The sequence below is a fragment of the Acipenser ruthenus genome, chromosome 6, assembly GCF_902713425.1.
Source record: "Acipenser ruthenus chromosome 6, fAciRut3.2 maternal haplotype, whole genome shotgun sequence".
NCBI classification, from domain to species: Eukaryota; Metazoa; Chordata; class Actinopteri; order Acipenseriformes; family Acipenseridae; genus Acipenser; species Acipenser ruthenus.
In genome coordinates, this window is record NC_081194.1 from 8,560,330 (window position 1) to 8,581,541 (window position 21,212).

Below are 21,212 nucleotides of genomic sequence, written 5' to 3' on the forward strand. Positions count from 1 at the left end.
ATATATATATATTTTTTTTTTTGCAGGTGAATAGAGATGCCACTATATGTACCCATTTGCCTTCCAAATTCCAAACACCACACAAAATAACAAACAGAAAAATCTGCCAAGCAATACTATTCAAACAGAAGCCAGCAATTACTTATGTTTCAATAAAAAAAATCCACTGCCATAGCCACTACATACTTGTCTGCCAATAAGCAAGCATTTATCCATGTGACCAAGCAGAAATTATTTATCCATGTGACCAAGCAGAAATTATTTATCCATGTGACCAAGCAGAAATTATTTATCCATGTGACCAGGCAGAAATTATTTATCCATGTGACCAGGCAGAAATTATTTATCCATGTGACCAGGCAGAAATTATTTATCCATGTGACCAAGCAGAAATTATTTATCCATGTGACCAAGCAGAAATTATTTGGTTGGTCCATTTGATTGCACTGGTCCGCTTGAGGTTTCTCTAAAATTTGACTGAGCAGGTATGAATAAACTTTAATAAAAAGGAACCAAGGCAGTCTGCTTGTAAACCTTTCTGTAACCCCCTAGGGGATCCCAACACCCAGTTTAAGAACCCCTGCTTTATACGGTATTTCAAATTCCACTTGTTCCAAGATTTATAATAAAGTCTGTCACTAAGTGATTGAAGCACAAGCGGTAGATTACCAGAACCCCACCTAAAACTTAAACGAGCCCCATTGAAACCTGCCTTTCTTAGTCTCTGGCACATCACAAAGCACTCCAGAACAATCCCACGTGGTAACATCAGAGGCATTTACTCTTAGCACTCCACCCATTAACCATCCCGACATGTCAAACACATGTTTCGTGACACTGCCAAACAACTCTCACACACCAAACTCCGTCCCCACTATCACCCCCAAAGAAAATAAACACTGCTCTTAAATGGAGGGGAAATGCAAACAAAATCCAGACTGCTATTAATACAATCTGAAAAACTGGCCTATTAAAGTCAAACTGTCAAGAACTTGGTTTCATCTGCTAAAAGGCTGTCTTATCATTAAAACAGCAGGGTGATGGCGGTTTATAGTACATAATCAACATAACTCTGGACCTCATAATTATGAACACATCAGAAAGCCTGACAAGGGGTTCATAAGGCTGAAATGTCTTTGAGTATGGCATTATATGATATATAGCTAGATAGTGGAACTCCGTTTATCCGTGTGCTTGGTGGGACATCGGTCCATGGATGTGTGAAATCCATGGATAAATGAGGTGTTATTGCATGTAACTAGAATGCATGAATAAAATACAGAAACTAGTAATGTAAACCAAATTAGCGTTTACTGGAGATGTATGCAATACAATATATTAAAGACAGAAGAATGTTTCAAAATTAGTTTACTTTGACAGTGATACTCCTAGCAAAATCTTTTCAAAATGCGATACACCTCCAACCCAGTTTCCCTATTTTTTTCTGTTACCAAAAAATAAATACTACAAATCTACAAGATCACAAGACATTGACGGGAATAAGCTATTCAGCCCATCACAGCTCACAATTGTCCTGTAAACAACGTTGTGTGGCTAGCATCTAGAAATATCACAAGGTATCGCTAATTTATTCCATGCATTAATACAATTATATATATTTTTTTAAACTTTAAAACTAAATAAAACAAGCCTGCTGGGTAATTTAAACTTGTCTTTCAAATACGTACCAACAGAAGTGGGGTTTTTTTGCAACAGCTTTTTTAAACAATTCACTGCTTCAAGCTGTTCTTTAGAACCTTGACAAAGTCCATCATAGTCTTTACAGCTGTACAGTATTTTGTTTGACTATTTTCGTAAATAAGTTTAGAATTGTTTAATTTTCATTTTTCCTTTATATTAATATAATAACAGGTCAACGATGAGAAATTTGGCAGAATGTTGTGTTTGAGTGTGTGTATTAAGTGTACCATACCCGTGGTTTACTTCCATTTGCTTCAAATTTGGGCATAAACTCTCATTTCTGACGCATGACTACAGATCTTCCTGAACACTTCTGCCTGTCCACAGATAAACTAGAGAGTCTGCACTTCCTCAGTGTCCCAAGGATGTACTTTTCTTTCATCCCACTCGCTGCTTGCCATGTTTGTTGTTTTTCTTTCTGGAGTGTACTGACTGATGCAACGTAATAACGAAAATCCTTAACCCCATCCCTGGCTCGGCTCACATATATATTTATTTTCCTTTATTGGTGCAAGTAAGTCTCATGACTAGTGAATGAAGACTTTGCCCCTTTGATTACAGTGTGGTTGTAAATGTATTTACAAGTAGCACAGCGTGACTGGTTGCTTTCTTTTTAAATTCTCAACACAGTTGTATCAAGTCTGCAAGTTCTTACATGTGCGCTAAAGAGAGACAGTCCGCTGCCACATTTGTAGCCAGCCTACTTTAAATTACTTTACGATTTCAGCTTGAGTGCCTTTAAGCAAGATGACACTGGCTGCAACTCTACTGTCATTTTTTAATACACAAAAAAGATTACTTGATTTGAAGAACGTCATGAACGATACAAGCAACTTCTTACACTACTTGGTTTGATTAAATGAGTAGTACACAACAAAATATGAAAGCGGAACATTAATTTCAACAAGAAAAAAAAATTGAAAAAAATTGAAATGAAAAAAATTATAGTAGCCTACTTCAATAGGAACATTAGCCTGCTATATTATATTAAACCAAAACAATAAAAATAATAATGATCTGGTTCTCTCTTGCCTTTTTCAATGAATATAATTTAATTAATAAAGAATAAAAACATACTAAGATAACAACTACCTAGCCTAAGTTTAATTAATCGTTTTTGTAATCTACCAGCGGCTTGTTGCATACACATCGCTGATAATGCAGACTGTGGGTCAAACCAATGTTCGTGTTGGGGTGCGTATTTTTTATTTATTTTAATCAATGTTGTCCTTTTGGAGTCCTCTGAATGCCTTTTAATTTGTTTGTTTTTTAAACAATTTAAATGCAAAACCATAACACATGTATACAGACTTTTTTTTTTTTACTTGTCCTGCGATAGCCTTTAATTTCTCTGCACGCACTACTACTTTGTATATGATGTAGAATACGTGAATGTAAAGATCTAACACTAGTACCTACAATACTCTTTCAAATAAACTTGTTATGATTTTGAACGTGCGGTTCTTAAGGACGGTATTATTGTCATTGCTTACGCCCCTGGCACCTCTTTCTTTACAAATTAAGCACTGGGGCTCTTGTTGGAGAATACTAAAATTCCTTTGTATGATATGTTGTATTTTTCTGGTCACAGGATGATAGGTAAGAATTAGGGGGATATGATTATTTGTATTCGATGTGGTGCTTTTGTACAAATAACTAATATAAAATGATATAAATAATAACATATTTTACAAGTGCATAAATCCAGCTGCTGGTGTCTTGTACAGCTAGTGGAATTGTAGGTTTGGTGACAATCATAATAAATAACTGCAGTTCTTAGAGCAGACTTTACTAGTGGGAAAACTGCACTGTATTTCTTCTGGTCCTCTTGCTAAAAGTTGGGTGTCTCTGGTTCTCTTTGTTCTGCAGCCCCAGGGAGCTGTATGTTTTCATTCACTGCTGTTCACATCCTGCTGTGGAACCAGTTAGCAGAGCCATGCGAGAGGTGTAATCCCCTGGTCAAGAGGCAGGGTCACGCACACGGCTGCAGTTTTACAAGGGTATAAAAGCCACTTTAAATCACTGAGGGACAAGGTTTAGACATAGGGCAATTAAACCTAGGCCCAACCATGCCTATTGTATCTATAGACAGCATCAACTACAGTTACTTTATTTTTATAAATAGATCACACCATTTTCTTCAAGACGCTTGCATCTTTGCAGATGTCGCTACTCTGTGTGCTTCCTACCAGCATTTTTTAACTCCACCACTATCTCACCTTTAACTCTCTTTGCCTCGCACCACCAGATGTGGGATTGCTTCAGCAATTTAACCAGGTCTGTAATGCTCTGGTGGCCACAAGAGTTTACACCCCTTTATAAATGCAAAGCTATAACCGTAAGATCACCGGCAACTGGAAATCCATGTGACATACATGTGAATATACAGTTGGTGAGCGTCACTCATAATGCACAGTGGCACAGTACATTTTATAAAAATAAAAAAGACTAATTAAAACATTTGATCATGCAATATATAGGCCAGAAGCATAGACTTTGAGCAATGAGGTCCCTGTTCATTAAAGTGGTCCCCTACCTATAGCAACATTAACAACATGTAACAGTAATTCTGCAAACTCAGATGTGACCATACTGTAATATGCCTGACCACATCAGAGCAGACTGTCCAAATCCCTGGCAATAGGTAATTTTGGTGGCATACCTTAACAAGTTCTGAAGGAAAGTTAGAAACCTAAGACTGGGTGCTGGAATATAAGGTGTTTCTAAACCTGTGCTGTATATGACTGCTTGGCAGGTGGAACACATTTTTGGCTACATTTCAGTTCCTCCTACAAACTTGTTTCTGTTGTCTCTTGGGCTTTTACTGCATCAAGAAAATTATGGTATGCAAGTCTCCCACCCTTAAATTAAAATAAATCTTGCATTTGGAAAGTCATTCCATTTCCAAGAGTAACACATACATCTGTTTGAATTGCATAACACACACACGTGCTTGTGTGTGGTTTTTCTGCACAGGGCTCAAGGTTTAGATGTGCTCACTCACAGACTGTGCCAAATGATGATAGCCTTGTCTGGTTAAATTAAGTTATTACAAATCCGTACAGAATCCTTGTCACCATTCTTTGAAAATTGCACTCTCAAATCAGGTACTGGGGTGATAAGGTTACATAAAAGTGGGTAGAAAGAATGTGTGGAATCTGTAGACTTGCGGACAGAAATGGGGAAGGTTAAAACATTTTCCATACCGTGTCTTGTTTGTGACAAGTTCACCTTCGAAGAACCACTCTTGCACAGGCGGTGGCTGGGCCGTGAACTGGCAGTGAAGCATGGCCTCCTCGTTCCTGTTCACTACCTGGTCCTGAGGAACGATCAGCGGCCGCGGGTAACTTTCATCTGGGGGGGAACACCAGCATGCACTTAACATTTATACAGTGCAAGCCTCTCAAGGCTCGCGATCTCAAACACCAGCATGCACTTAACATTTATACAGTGCAAGCCTCTCAAGGCTCGCGATCTCAAACACCAGCATGCAATTAACATTTATACAGTGCAAGCCTCTCAAGGCTCGCGATCTCAAACACCAGCATGCAATTAACATTTATACAGTGCAAGCCTCTCAAGGCTCGCGATCTCAAACACCAGCATGCAATTAACATTTATACAGTGCAAGCCTCTCAATGCTCGCGATCTCAAACACCAGCATGCACTTAACATTTATACAGTGCAAGCCTCTCAAGGCTTGGTGATCGAAAATCCACACGCTGAAATTACCATGTTCCCATTCATTCATATAACAATTTAGAAAATGGCTATGAAAAAGATAGCAGAGAGTAGACCAATGCATAAATGAGGTCCGACAAACACATTCACACAAACACATGATATTTACCTGTACAGAAAACTGTTTCACCTTTCTTTAAAAGGTATTTGATGGGGTACCTGCTTTATTTTACTGCAGACAGAATTATTTTACTATAACATCAAACTAAGTATACTTTTGTTTCTAGCTAATGCAAAATGAAAGAATATTCGTTTACATTTTGAAAGTACAAAACATGAAAAACTCATGTTCGTCCCCACACTAATAAAACAGTTGAAACTCAAAGGGTGCCAAGCCAGAAGCAAAACTGGGGCGAACATCTGAACAACCCTTTTTTTTATTACAATTCTATTGTCATCCAGATATCCCATATATGACTATTTGCATATGTATTTTGAAAAGATAAATGATTAAATACTGTGAGAATTTACATTATCACACAGTATTTGGTAAATCTTAAATTAACTGTCACAAAACTGACTGTTGCAGGCAGTCAAAGTGAAGCGAGATGACATTAGCACACTGTACTTGCCGTTTATATTAAAAAAAAAAAAAAAAAAAATTAAACTCAAGTATATGCATTTACTGTCATTTGACCTCGCCTACAGCTGTTGAAATGAACTAATCTAGAATAACACCTGAAGACAGCAAAAGGTGAAGGATCTCCAGGTGTAAACAAGAGCAGAAAAAAGTTGAAACAGCCCTTGATGTTTACCTCTGGCAGTTTCTTTATTAATCTTATTTTAAACAGGCCATCTGAAAATGAGAGACACCACCAGAGACTAGAGAGTAAAGAGGGGGCATTGCTCAGGGTATCATTTAACTATTTTTCCATGCGAGCTTCCATCCAATCCCCCTGTGGCTGGCGCTGGAGTAGTTTTGTTTAACTGTGGGGCAGTGCAGATTTACCTAACCTTAACCTCCAGTCCCTATACAGTATAAAATAAAAGTGAACTTAATGCAACAGGGATTATCCAACCTGTTTAAAAAACAAAAAAAAAATCTTGTAGGTAAACACTCCAAACAACATGTGGGGTGGTGGGTGGACTGATAGAGGTTAGGATTAAAACAAGCAAAGTGGAGAAGTGAAATAAAAACAAGCAAACAAATGGTCAGAAAGAATAAAGTTGCTGAATGTAAAGTATGTGGATCTGCAAAGCATTCAGCCACCGTAATGATTTATTTTATATTTCTAATTGGGTGGGTAACTAATTAGGCACTCCTCCTGGTGCGCCTAATTAACCTGGATTCCATTGGAAAGTGGAATGTAATATTACCCCAGGGTTCTGATTGCAAAGTGCCACAGCAAAGCAAGCCTGAGAACTCTTTTATTGCAGTTTAAATAATGCCACCAACGAAACCTGTAGTTACATGCTAAGTAACTTGACTGAAATACATTCATGCATGTACGTTACATGGCAGTAAACACATTCCATTCTGTGAACTACAGCAAGCTCCCATGTCCCTTTCAATAGAAGGTAAAATAATATGCCAACAGCACTTGAATACCCTATTAAGTAACTCAAGATTTAAAAACAAAAAAGAAAGAATTCCTATACACATTCAATGCACACCTGGCAAACAGACTACTTACAATATTACCATAATCCCTCGGTGCACATAATGAGTTGGCAGTAGAAATGTAGACTTATAGGAGAGTGGAAAAAAAAAAAGTATCAGGCATTATTATGGGACTTGTATAAAAACTGTCAGGCTAATCACTACACACCTATAATGCCAAGTGTAAAGTTTTCGTTGCTGCAGATCTGGCCCACTGCGTTCTTTGCACAGCAGTAATAAACCCCATTGTCATCAGGACTGGCACTCTTCAGAGTCAATGTTCGCTCCTTGTTGTTGATTTGATGGATTCTATCAGTCAACTTTGAGCCATCTTTAAACCACTGGCATGTCGGACTGAAAGCATACAAAAGAGAAGAAGAAGTATTTAACATTATATTAAACTATATTTGTACTTGCATATAAAAAAAAACAGACTACAGTTTGAGTTTTTGGCTGTAAAAAAAACTTTTAATTGGTGGTGGTGTGGGGGGGGTTACAGTACATGGGAAATACAAATAAAATGCTTAAATAAAAAAAAAATTGAAAAAAGATCAAATAAAAGAGAAAGTATTAGTCAGCCTCACCGTGGATGGCCATCTATGTTGCAGCGCAGTGTGACCGGAGAAGAGCTCTGGATTTCAGACACAGTGGGCGGCTCCTTCAGGGTGACCCCTCCAGTTTCCAACCCTGCAGAGAAACGAGATGAAAACATTTATGAATCATTGCAGGTTTGCATACAACTTGGGTACATTCAGCACTTCTCCAGATGGGCTTACAGAAAGCCGGTTAACCGTGCTGGTGTAGTCTAACCTTTCCTGACTTAACCATAAATAACTAAAACCAGGAGGAATTACATGACGGGAGCGTTAGTCAAAATGCAGCTGATCTGTGTAATCTGCTTTGCCAGACAAAACAAAGATTTTACATGTCAACCTCCAATTAATGGAGTTGACATTCATGCTAAAGCAAATTTCATATAAAAATCAGGACTTCAGACATTCAGAAAATTTTATTTTACATGATAGCCACAGCCTATCCTATTACTAACCAAATATTTTTTGGAAAATAAATGGTTTGTAGGTTATGAATTTTGTTTGAGAAACTTGTTCTTCATAATATTGAGCAAAAATTAGGTGAATTAGGTGTCAGATAAAGTTTTTCCAGGACATCATTCTTACTAACCTCAACTGGAGCATTTTGCACAGTCTTTAATTACAATCCAACAAAAATACTGTAAACTGGGAATACAGGGAGTACTGTATCTATTCACTAAACACTTGTACCATGATTTAGAAATCTGTCTAATGGACCAAAAATGGATAGGTTGAAGCCCTCTCATACACACATTATTTGTAAAAACTTCCTAATTTCAGGCTGCAATTTAATTATTTGTATAAAACCATGAAAACCGATACTGTAATTTAAAAGCAAACAAGGGACCACTCATTAAGAAAAACACCACACACTAACCACTTTATTTATCCCCCTCCCAGGAACTCTTTGCCATGAATTAATTAGCCTGTGCCAGTAAATGACTTGTTTGTGAGGTTTCCCAGCATGCACTGTTATAAAGAGAGAGACTTATCAAAACCAATCTGCAAGATCAGACAGAAGACCACAGCACTGTCTGCAGGGGACAGATGAACTAAACTTCTACTGGGCAAAGTTCATTCTTTTTTTCATTTCTGAAGTGTCGTTATTTTTGTACAAATAAAAAAAAAAAACTCAAAATGCACATTTTCTATATTCTTTAAAAGTTTAAAACGAACATTCATGCTCTTTTAGGTTTTAGATAAATGGTGGTATACTTACTGCACTAGAGCACTAACAAGTGACAGACATTGCAGTGCAGGCCACCAAAAGCTTTGAGAAAAGAACCCTAATTTGCTTTTAACACTAAAAGCAGCAATCTCCGGTTTGTTATGACTAAACGGTGCAAATTAGGACTGCGTCTATAGCTTTCAGGGCATTCAAAGGAGTTAGCTGAATAGATCAGAAGAGCTTGCAGTCCAAGTCCTTTAGCTGGTTGGTGTAAAGGCAGCATTTACTGGAACAATAATGCTGTTTATTTATTTATGTTTCTTTAAAATAAACTGTCTGCATTATTTTAATTCTAAGTCTCTCAATAGAACACTTGCTGCTTTAATTATGAACCAAGTAAAAATGACACCCCCCCCACCCCCCTTGAGTGAAAGGAGTATGAACTTAACCCTTTCCCTGCTGTGTTAGATGCAGACAAATCACATGTAAAATCAGCAGATGGTCTTCACAGGTCTTTCGAAATCTCAGAATGGAGGATTGTAGGTTGAAATAAAAAGTCATTACAGGGAGCTGTTTGGAAAGGCACAAATACTGTACTAAAAGTCAATGGATAGGCTGACTTGACTGTACATCGACCAGTAAAACTGCAATGCAAACATGAATATACCAATTTAATATGTATTTAATTATTCTGGCCTTTAAGATTTATCCTCAAACTGACTAATTCATTGAACTTTTATTTAATACTTTTGGGATGCCAACCAACCAGCGACACCAGAGAAAGAGAATGGATTTGGTTGGCTGCCAAACTAAACATAAATATCCTATATCAGCCAGCTCAGAATTTGACACTCAGATGATTCGGATCTAACCACAGTGAACTTTCTGTGAACTGGAATCAATTGTAAAAAAGTCAACATTAAAAACATGAAGCGGCCTACACTCATACAATCTATATAAGTTTTAGAATGGCATTTCAAGTTCCAACAGCTTTTTGCATCTATATTAATAACCTAAATGCAATTAAAATATAACAAAACCCAGTCAAGTTTTTTTATTATCATTATTATTATTATAAAATATAACAAAAGACAATTAAATAAAAATGTTATTTGGTTCCACTGGTATTCTGAATTTGCCATACTACACCCCCCCATGATTTTGCCAGGCACATATATAGAGGGGTAGAAGAGAATCGTATTTCTCTCAAGACAGGACAGACCAAGCCTATAGGCAATGTTTGTAAGCGAGGAGCAGTTGTTAGCTAGTGCATATATGGTTAGGGTATTTAGCATGAGACAAAAACACTTTGGAAGACGTGCATTGGTAAATGCATAGAACTGAAATGCACGCTTATCATTTATGAATACAATATGCAATTCATTTTTTCTAATGGGCACCTCCCCTCTTTTCCCCCAGGAAAGCGGCTCTGGTTGCCAGCTTGGCTGCAGTCCCTAATGACCTGCAGTAACAATCAACACTTCACCAGCACTTCATTGTGCTACTTTTCCCGGTCCGAAGCCGTCAAGATCCTGACCCTCATTAACAAAAACAAACTGCTCTTTCAATGGGCCCTCGCCGACCCTGGTTGTTTACAGAGGCTGTTTTGCTTTTCCACACATTATCCAGTGATAGATAGGCCTTCCCGCTAATTTACCAGCTATTAATCTTGGCAAACGATGTACAGGATGTGGGGGAAAAAAAAAACACAACTTGTATTTTTTTTGGGAACAAGGGACCCAAGGTAGCCAATGAGAAAAAGGCAAGTTTAAAATTACCAAAAATGACAACCACTAATCAGTTGTTACCAGTGCTCATAAACAGTAGTCATTTGCGTTTTTGATAACAGTTTAGTAACCGGCTACTTCATTTCTTATAAATGAAAAAACAAACAAAAAAAAAAAAAAAAAAACGTATTTATTTAGACCTCATGATTCTGGATCATAGATTATCAATGTCTTTAATCATCACTTCCCATGAGGCATCTAAACAAGTAGGCTAGTATAGATGACTATAGATTATAAAGCAGACAAATGCCATCAGTGAAAATCGTATACAAATTTTAGCAACACCACAGACTGCCTATTTGGAAAAGGCACCCACATTTGATATTGAAGGAGGCATTGGTTGAGCGAGCCTGGTCCCCGCTGACCGTGTTGGTTGCCACACACTGGAAGTTGCCAGCATCCTCGCGGCGGTCTACGGCAGTGAATTTCAGGTTGCTGCTCTCCTTGAAGCGTCTCTCCGAGTCCTGGACAGGCACACCGTCGTGCAGCCACTCGAACACCATGTCGGCTGGGTTCTCCACCTCGCAGCGCAGGATGGCGCTACGCCCATGGAGGGCATCCTGGGACTTCGGCTCCTTGGTGAAGTAGATGGCTGCCTGGGCACAGAGGACTGAGAGAGAGAGAGAGAGAGAGAAAATAAAAAGCACATGTCAAAAAAATAAAAAGAATGTCCTTATCAAGGTTCATCACAACCAGGCTCCCGAGTGGCGCTCCATGTGGAGTGCAGGATGTGCCCTATAGTCTGGACGTCGCGAGTTCAAGTCCAGGCTATTCCTTTGCCGACCGAGGACGGGAGCTTCCAGGCGGCGGCGGCTCAATTGGCCGAGCGAGGGTTAGGTCGGCCAGGGTGTCCTCGGCTCACCGCGCACCAGCGACCCCTGTAGTCTGGCCGGGCGCCTGCGGGCTTGCCTGACGGCACACGGTACGGAGGACAGCGTGTGTTCGTCTTCACCTTCCCGAGTCAGCACAGGGGTGGTAGTGGTAAGCTGAGCCTAAAAATAATTGGCCATTCCAAAATGAGAGAAAATAATAAAACATAATTGGCAACGACTAAATTTGAAAAAAATAAAAATAAATAATAAAAAAAAAAAAAAATGTTTTATCACAACTGTACAAAAGGTTCTCTAGATAAATTGAAAAAAAAGTAAGTGTTTTATTCAGTTGTGGAAACACTTAGCTCAGCTTGCTGCTCTGGAAGAACAGTGACAATTTTCTAGCATGTAATTTAGGCACAGCACTACATATTAAATACCCCCAGGCTCCTGTATTCTATATTGCAGGAACAGCTACTGAAAAAGAAAATGTCAAGACTGTCCATGGGGCTACTCATTGACCCTGCTACTCAATGGTGCTTCACTATATGCAAAGCTGGTGGGTGTCTTATGATCCACCATTCTCTCCACATTTTCACCAATGCTACTCTCACTAATTACACCCTTGATCTCTCTCCTTGGAGATGAATGAGCATGCACGGCACCAATTATTAAAACAAGGAGCCTTCTAATAAATGAAAGCCTAGTTTCTAGAAGCCAAATAATCCCAGAACTTTTTCTAGTTGAGTCTGAAAGGATCCCAATGATTCAGCATCATAAATATGGCTTACTGTAGTAACCCATTTCATACCCATATAAGATTCCTATTGCATAGCAGTTTCACCCATTCCAGGTTTTAATCCAAGCTTTATTAGCCTCAGTGTACAGCTAACAAGCTCAGGTCTGTCTTATTAAATCCATAGTAAAATTGCCATGCAATAGGAGCCTTATTTCTAGGGCTGCGTTCGAAGGTTCGTTCGCTAGCCAGGGATTCGAAGGTAGTTTTAAACCTTCGAAGGTTTGTCAGGTGGCATTCACACACTTTTTCTGTTAACAGAAACCGTTTCACAATGTGGGAATACTATAAAATCACTCATTAAATGTCACACACATGCAAAATTCGATCTTTTGATTTGTATAATACATATTAAGTAAACAAAAGTTGTTTTATTAAAATCCACTACCAAAATCGTTATACGTAGTAACTCTATGGCGCTGTTGCCGTGTATGGAGCAGGGTATAGTATGCCAAAGCACTGGGGGGGGGGGGGGGGGGGGGGGGGGGGGGTACCTGTAGCGGTTGTATTGCTTCAGTAAAATATGCACTGAATATCTAGTGTATAAGACACTGTAAGAGAAGGGCTATGGTAGAATATGTTTGAAACATACAAAATATACACTAACACTACATTTTAATTTCGAAAACTGAGCACAGTTCTGCCCTCCCCACTCCAGCTCGTGTTATCCAGAGGCAAACCTTTAATTTCTTCATTTGCCATCTTGACAGCAAAGTGCTGTATAACGTAAGCTGTAATGAAAGAAATGTCTCGAAACCCCTCTGCTGTTTGGGATTTTTTTGTTAAATGCCCAGACGACCAAAAAAAAGTATAAAAACTATGCAAGCGACTGTTGATGTATCACGGAGGCACAACGAATCTCCAGGGTCACTTGACAAGCGTAAGTTCATATTATTATTAATATTTTTTAGTAGTAGTAAATTGTGACTGACTTAAATAAAGCTTTGTTTTGCCAAAGTCTGCTGCAGTTGGTGCTGCTGCAGTGCAAGCTTACTGGATACATCGCAAGCAGCATCAATTATGTGTAAATAAAAAATGAATTTTATTTAAATTATAAAAACATGATTACTGTTCTATATACAGCGTTTTTAAACTACACATGAATGTTTTATTCCATTTGTATGGATTACCTGCAAAACAGGAATTTCAATCAAATATAATCTAGTAGCTATGGTGACCTCACCAGTAAATTACGCAAATTAGTACCATCGAAGGTTCGAACCTTCCTTCGGTAATGTGTTCCGAACCATCGAAGGTCAAAACTTACCCTTCGTTGTAGCCCTACTTATTTCCGTCTCTGCATCCCTAGCCATGTGTAAAATAATAATAATAATAATTATTCTTTAAACTTCCAACCAACCTGTTGATAATGTAAACGTTTACCAATTCTCCAACAGTGAAACCACCATCAGCTGGCTGCAGTTTGATTGCTCTGGGCATGCCAAAGACATGTAGGCACAGAACAGACATGCTTTTTATGCACTACGAACAAGGACAGTAAGGGGTTAAGCAAATACAAACTGTTTCTGCTGTTTGGAAAAAGAAAAAGGAGGAACTAGCACTTTTTTCTCCCTTTCATTGAATTTCCCTTTCAACATGTCCTAAAGGATGAAGGTAGTATCCTGAGAAAGGAGAAGACAGTAGACGGTCATCGTGTTTGTTTGAAAAGCCCCTGTTTTTGCTGTGCTTGGCACTCCCACACTATCTCATGCCCTCTTCGCTGTGACATAGCGGGGATTCTGGGATTCCAAAGGCTTTTGCTTCTGTCTTGACAGAATTGCAGACAGACAGTCCGCAGACGGTTCAAATAGCTGTCCAGCCATCCAGAACCTTTCCCAAATACACAGACTGATGAAAGAAGAACAAGAACCCAGGGAAGCTCAACAGGGAGGGGGGGGGGGGGGCAATAAACATGCCAATTAAAGATTGTAAAAGGGTTGTATCTGCTCAGATCTCACGCATTGTCACCAGGATTGTGGTTTAAGTTTTCAAGCAACGAATGAGGAGGACTGAATCTGCACCCTGGTTAGGATGTTTTGCAGCTATATGTTTTGAATGATGCCTTTTTTTTCTTCTTTTTTTTTTAATGTACAGATGCCTTGGCACAGACAGCCTGCATTTTAGGAATGTCCTATTATGGTTATACACTTGGTTATCTACCTACTGGTTTCAGTCCAGATGCTGTGAATAGGCAGACATATTTGTTCATTGAAGCAGAACCTTTTTTTTTTTTTTTTAACTGCTTTAGGGAGATGGTGATAAACTACTAACAAACTACTAGTTTAATTTAAGAAAATGCTGGATTTTGGAAACTCTTGAAGGCTTCCTGGCACGCAGACAGCAGTGAAGTGGACTGTGGAATGGGCGCCATTTCTCAATCTGCCACGACTGAAATGCGTGCTGTAATAACAGCCGAGACTTCTTGCGTTTGTCTGATTTGAGCGTCATGGTTTAACTCATTCAAGTTTAATGAGAACGGTGGAGCAGGGCCTTAGACTACACACACACACACACACTTGATCTTTTACATTACATTAAACTGTGCCAAAAATGTAATCCTTAACTGTAAGCTGTACATATCTGTTTTTAAAAAATATAGGTAATGGTTTCCTAAGCAATTAGCTGCCCTAAATATAATTTTAATCAATTTTCAGGGGGGAAGACACTGGACATTTGTCAGCTTTAATTGCTTAACCTCCAACCACTTTACTGCCTAGGGTCATTCTTCAAAACCCACAGATCTGCAAAATCTGCAGATCACACATAGTCCTAGAATGATGGCACTTGACAGGCTGGGCTTGTTGCTCTTGTAACGAGGCTAGTCTGCTATCGGTCTCTGGGCACCATAGAACTTGGATTTTAAAACACAGAAGCAGAACAAAGCGTGATTTGAACTTTGTGATTAACTTGTTTACTTAATGTACTAAAGGTTTTTATAGGTTTAATGGTTGGTTGTGAAAGAAACATTTACATTACTCATTTACGTGCACACAATCAATTTTACAAACATGCAGCAGAAAATGCAATACACTGTTCACGAGGAGCAGCTCTCTACAATATATCACGTATGACCATTTTTGGAGGGTGGCAACATAATAGCTTGAAACATTAAATAAGATTAAAAAAAAGTAGAGTTAGGCTTGTGCATCCCAGTTAAATCCCAGTCAAGATGCTAAAGTAAATCAACTCTAAATTTGGTAAGTTCATCAGTTCCAACCACAGCTAATGCAGTGGAAAGCTGCTATTAAAAATAAGCTTAAAGAGGAAGATCAGAAATGTTTAAGATAGCTACCTTTTTGCAAAAAAATAAAGAGATAAGAACTGGGTCAACACTCCTTTTACTGGAAGGCAACATGATCACATATTAAGGGACTGGACTAAAATATATCTACAATAGTTTTTTCAGGAGCACGTTAGGGTTACCTGTATTACAACGAGGATTACAGTACTAATAAGTGTTCCAGTAAAGCTTGGTGGCACAAGGCTTAGCAAGGGCTCTCCTGTAGGAGCAATACAACTGCTGTAACTGGTTAGGGGGTGTTCTGACCTGTCATCACCCCTAAAAGCACACACAACTCGCCCCCTGCCATTGAATTTTTCCTTTTATTATTCAGCAGGACACCATCTCTCTTACGAATACAATGCATGTTAGACACCCTGCTCCCTTCCCTTTTCCAGGTGGAAAAGGAACACTCCCAGAAAACCACACAGTGCTGCAAGCTCTTTCATTTTCTTTGTTTTGATGTAATACATCTCAAGGTGAGTCACCCATTTCTATACGCAGTGTGTAATCACAAAGATATTTACAAAGCCCAGTAATATATCATGTGCATAACTACAACAGTAACACAGGCTGGCGATACAGGTATAAACAACAACAGCTCACATATATACAATGTTGATCTCTTGGATAACTTCCTGAAAGCACGCTGGGGTTTTATGGCTTTGTCACGATCAGTCAAATCCAGGATCTACAGCAGCTGCATCCGTTACAGCAGCTGTTTCTTTGACACGCACAGTACATGTGCGATTTGCATTCATTACATTAAGTGTCAACTTTCAAAAATCAAGAATAAAAAACAGCTACTGTACTTGCTTATATAAAATAAAAAATGTAGCAGAATCCCTGTTTTGGTGACTACCATAAGTTTCCAAAACCACAGCTTTACCCACTATACTGCATGTGGCATTTAATTTCATCTTGGCTTGCAAAACTTCTGTCCAGTAGTTACAGTAAAGATCCATGGTTAAGATCAATGGCAAGCTAAGCTGATCCAGTTCCAATAAGTTGGTTTAGGGCTCCTTTGGAACACAGTCAGGCGCTACACGCAGATCCAAAAAAGGAAATGCATACCCTTCTCATTGATTTCACTCGCTTCCTGTCTAGACCCTTGAACTGAAGAACAGATTTGTATTTTCTCCAGGGCTTGAACTGCCTGGACAGCAAGTCCCAGTTTGCAATGTTAGTTCACTGTGACGTAATGTAAAACATACAACACATTGTTTAAGTTACATACAATGCCTGTCCATTGCACATTTTCAAAGATGATGTCCAGTTTGTGGTATAATGGAATGGCAATTCTTCTTCCTCCGCTGGGGAGGGGAAGGTGAGGCAGAGCTCGAGGAGGATGCGAAAGATAGTGAAGAAGGTTTCCTACCTGGGCTACTTTCTCGGGTGCATCGTCTGCCCTCCCTTGGCGCAGAGCCTTGAGGTGAGGACGCAGCAACCTCTCCACGAGAGGGTGATAGGGGAGAGTGCCGAGAAGGAGTAAGGAATGCAGGACGTTCCTTAGAGCTGCGGGACAACCTCTTCAAGCGTGCGCTTGGAGAAAGGAGCACAATTCGCAGAATCGGCAGTTAACCAGTGCCTCTTTGGCATGCTCTGGCCCCATGCAGGAACAGCACCTGCCGTGCTTGTCTTCCATATGGAGACTGGCCTTGCATGTCTCACAGGGATAAAATCCGGGCATGATGAAAGGAGCAAGCAATGCAATGTACACTATAGGGTTAAACAGCTGTTGCCTCAATTTGCTTGTACATGTCAACTGGGCAGGTCAAGACCCGTGCGGGACCAGTTCAGTGGCTTTAGCATCGGTTCAGTACTACACTCTGGACAAATTCGCTAAATCTGTGACACAAAGAAAACCTTCCCGCAGAGAAGCTGAAAACCCAAGCACAACTGAACCAATGCTGATGTAGCAAAGGAAGCATTTTTTTCTCTCTACTATCTCACGTTTCCATCAGGGGCCGAAATCCTAGACATGAGGGGAAATATTTTACTTGTGAAGTACGTGTACAGACTATACAACTACTTAGTGTACAATGAAGGTGTTCCTACTCTGAAAACGATAATAAAAATGCACAGATTAAAACTGCAGACATCAAATATTTGTCGTGATAAACACTTCGGCCTATACAATATTCCAGACCCTCATGCCAAAAACAGATTCAACACACAGCAAAGTGTACATAAAGGAGGCCAAGTTATCAGCTCAAGTCCTGGACCTACAGGGTTGTGAAACTAGACAAGGCTTGGAAGAAAGCCAGGAGTTCAGTGTCTACAGAAACACAGGTCTGACCAAACTTTGCTCAAAGGGGGACAGTCCACAAAAGGACTGGTACTGATCAGGGTACCCAACTGGAACAAATGGACACATCTGTATCAAAATAAATTAAAACATATGGTAATATTTTTTGTTCAGGCAAATGCATATATTAAGACAGACATTCTCAAGTCCTGAACATCAATTGCCAGAAGTATCAGTGCTAAGATGAGAAGGCAGGAGCTAGTTAATGTGGAAAACAAAAAACCCACACACAAATACCAGGCTTTGCACGTCACTCACTAAAACCTAATGCAGCACAGGTGCTTGATCCTAAAAACCAAGGTCTTTTGTTGAACTTAATCTTTTACCTTGCGGCATCATCGAAACTGATTCCAGCTCGTTTTCTAGTATCTTGTCCAGCTCAAGGATGAGACACACATCTGAAACAATTATTTTTACTGAAAAGATAAATACCCTAGACGGGTCACAAAACATATACTGTAGGGATTGATAGTAAGCTTTTCTGATGTTCAAAACATTCATTATGTAGAAGCAATGCAATATACCCAGGATTTAAAGGATATTGGCGACAATGCTCATGATTCCTAATATGGCTATTACAAGATCGGCTTCAGAACATTGCATGATTTTTGCAAATCGCAGTCTGTACCTTATCAACACAAATGATTAGTTAACTCTATAGGGTCCACCCAATGTTAACTATCCAGCTGGCAACCTGGCCCTTTAACTGTTTTTATTCAGGCACTGTGAGAGACAGCCCTCCATATACCATTGGAAAGAGGAGAGTCAGAGCTTTAAAACAAGGTCCTATTTGTTTATTTCCGGTAGATGACCGTGTTAGGAGATAGTCGTCAATGTGAGTGTTTTGCAATGTTACTGCTGTGCTGTAAGACAGACCTACCTCGGTGCAGTAAAGAAACATTTTCACGCAAAATCTTTACAAAATAAGTAATGGCGACATCGAAGACTGATTTTCCGATAAATCTGTTTGTTTTTCGTGTTTGTGGATCAGATGCACAAGATAAGACCTGTTAGGGTTATGTTGCCATGGTCGCCATCGTGCTGGCCATTTAAGCCACGGTTAACAGCCCCATCTTGTGTCACATGATCAAGGTCCCTGTCACGAATAATTTTAATGTGTTTTTTTTTCTTTTGTACATTTTCAATGACTCTTTGTTTTTGGTCCCTTTTGTATATATGGCCATAATTCCTTTATTTATTATCCAATTTGTTTTTCCATGTTCCCTACATATTGAAGTTTCATTCTACACCGTCAGATTTGAGCTGGCCATGCTAAAATACTTTACAAATGTTTTTTTTCTAAAAAAACATCTTTGTGTTTTTTGTTATCTGTATTGAACAGGGTGAGTTTCAGACAATTTCACTTTTTTTATGAAAGCCTAGTGTGTGCACACTCATTTCACGTATGACATGTACCTGCAAACCTTTATAGACAGATAGAGTTATAGCCACAAATATAACAGTAAAAAACAGGCAAAAATAGCTAGGAACTTAAAGGGTTTTAAGTATTGTAGGCCAACTTAAAATGTTTTTCTACAAATTACCAAGAAATACAAACGATTATAATTTTATTTATTTACTTATTTTTTTAAAATCAAACCTACTCTACAAAAATTGATGTTGCACAGACGGTGGAACTTCAATTATACAAAACAATGCCTTGCAGCCTTGGTGGACTCATAGAACATGACTGTGGCATTGTTTAGTCCTTAAAATCACTGATTTCTTGCAGGCCAAACCAGTAGTCTGTTAATCTACTGAAAACAGGAGTTGTTCAGTCTCATCCTGAAGATGATTGATTCATCTTGTAGATGTGTAGACAATTGTTTGATACATCAGTATTACTGTATCTCTGCATGTGATCATAACGTTTGAGAAAATAAATATTTTTAAAAAAAAGTTAAGCATGGAATGAATACATTCAAGCAACTGAAATAAAACGATTTATATGTGCAAAAGAATAGACAGCAGCTTTGATCTCCTTCATCCGATTAAAGCCTGGTTTCTCCCTTTTCAAAATGCAAAACCAGAGTGGCCTGCTCAAAAGACAGCCAACTAAACTGAAGGGTTAGAGAGAGGGGGGTGTTCATTATAACACTTATTTAGGGGGTTTGGTTTGCTTTTTCTTCAGGTTTGCATGCCTGCGCTACAATTCTTCTGAACCTCAGGGGGGCATATCACTTACCTCCAATACATTAAAACAATTTGATACACAGGGGAAAAAAGCTAAAACTAAGTCTGAGCCCACACACACATCCCTCTCTCTGCCTCCCCCCTTACTATTCTATCTGTATATCGCTATGGAAACAAGCCTTGCAAAATACTCCCCCCTCCCTCCTTCACCGCAACAGAGAGCTCACTGTAGTCTTGTTGCCCCTTGGCCTCAGGAATCTATAGGATTGGGTGAATTAATGGGCCAAATGTTGGGGAAGATTATATTTCTGTAATACATCCACATTCAGGGGGTTGACTGTTGGCTGTTTCAGCAAACACTGGCCAAATGTTACAAAGACAAATTTTAACTCTCTTTCACCCCACTTTTCTACAGAGACCTTAAGAAAACAAACTCAAAGATTCACCCCTGGCTCGAAACACACTTGGCCACTTGTACTTGACCTACAGTAGTAAACAGAGCATACTGCATCCACTGTTTGCATGCCCTGTGCTGCTTAATGGACGGCTTGAAACACTCAGCAATCTGGAGAGTTCAGATTTTGAGACTTGGGAAGAGAGAAGGGGGAGGGGGCATGGGCTATGAATGCTCACTACTCGGTTAGTGTTCAGCCAAAGTGTTTTTCTATTGGACTAAGAGCCATTGTTCAAGTTTGCCAACATACCAGCTTTTGTTTCAACTAGGAATAAACTACAATCAGCTTGGTTTTCCCAGTGCTAAAAGAAAGAAAGCACTCAAAGCCTTTAAATGATCAGATGGCCCCACATATTGTATACCAGCCCATAATGTATTTCTTAAAGTAAATGGTTGAAACAATACCCTGGACTGTCAGGGGTAGGCCACTTGATAACTGGAGCAGACAACCAGTGCGCTATAACATTTTCATATATGTATCGTATAGGACAGGGTGAATGTAAGTTGCTTTATTAGCAATTGCAAACTGCTCGAAAAGTCATGGCGAGTGTGGAAGCCACACAGTCCTACAGCACACACGACCCTGCAATTCAGACAAGTGATCTTGACAGACTTGGGGAACACTGTGGTGTGATCGTCTGACCAACCAGGATTAACCAAACCAACTTTCCAGTGATGACCAAAGCTTTACTCCTACCTGTAACATCCAGGAGGTACTGTAATAAGCCAAGTACAACCACTTAATGGTACCTCATTCCTCTGTAGTTCATTGGAGGTTTAGCACAAGCTCTCACTGATCCATCACTGAAAGCCACACAACTTTCCCCACTGGTGAGAAG

General features: G+C 39.3%; 1 protein-coding gene across 2 annotated transcripts in view; it reads right to left on the reverse strand.

Moving 5' to 3' along the window:
• ptk7b (protein tyrosine kinase 7b) overlaps nt 1–21,212 on the reverse strand; it is a 94,385-nt gene that overhangs the window by 22,126 nt on the left and 51,047 nt on the right. For both annotated transcript variants that reach the window (XM_059024908.1, XM_059024907.1), the window contains exons 3-6: nt 10,907–11,200; nt 7,627–7,729; nt 7,212–7,396; nt 4,908–5,055 (exon numbers count right to left, since the gene is read on the reverse strand). In XM_059024908.1, coding sequence (XP_058880891.1) covers nt 4,908–5,055; nt 7,212–7,396; nt 7,627–7,729; nt 10,907–11,200 — 730 coding nt within the window. The remainder of the gene's footprint in view (nt 1–4,907; nt 5,056–7,211; nt 7,397–7,626; nt 7,730–10,906; nt 11,201–21,212) is intronic.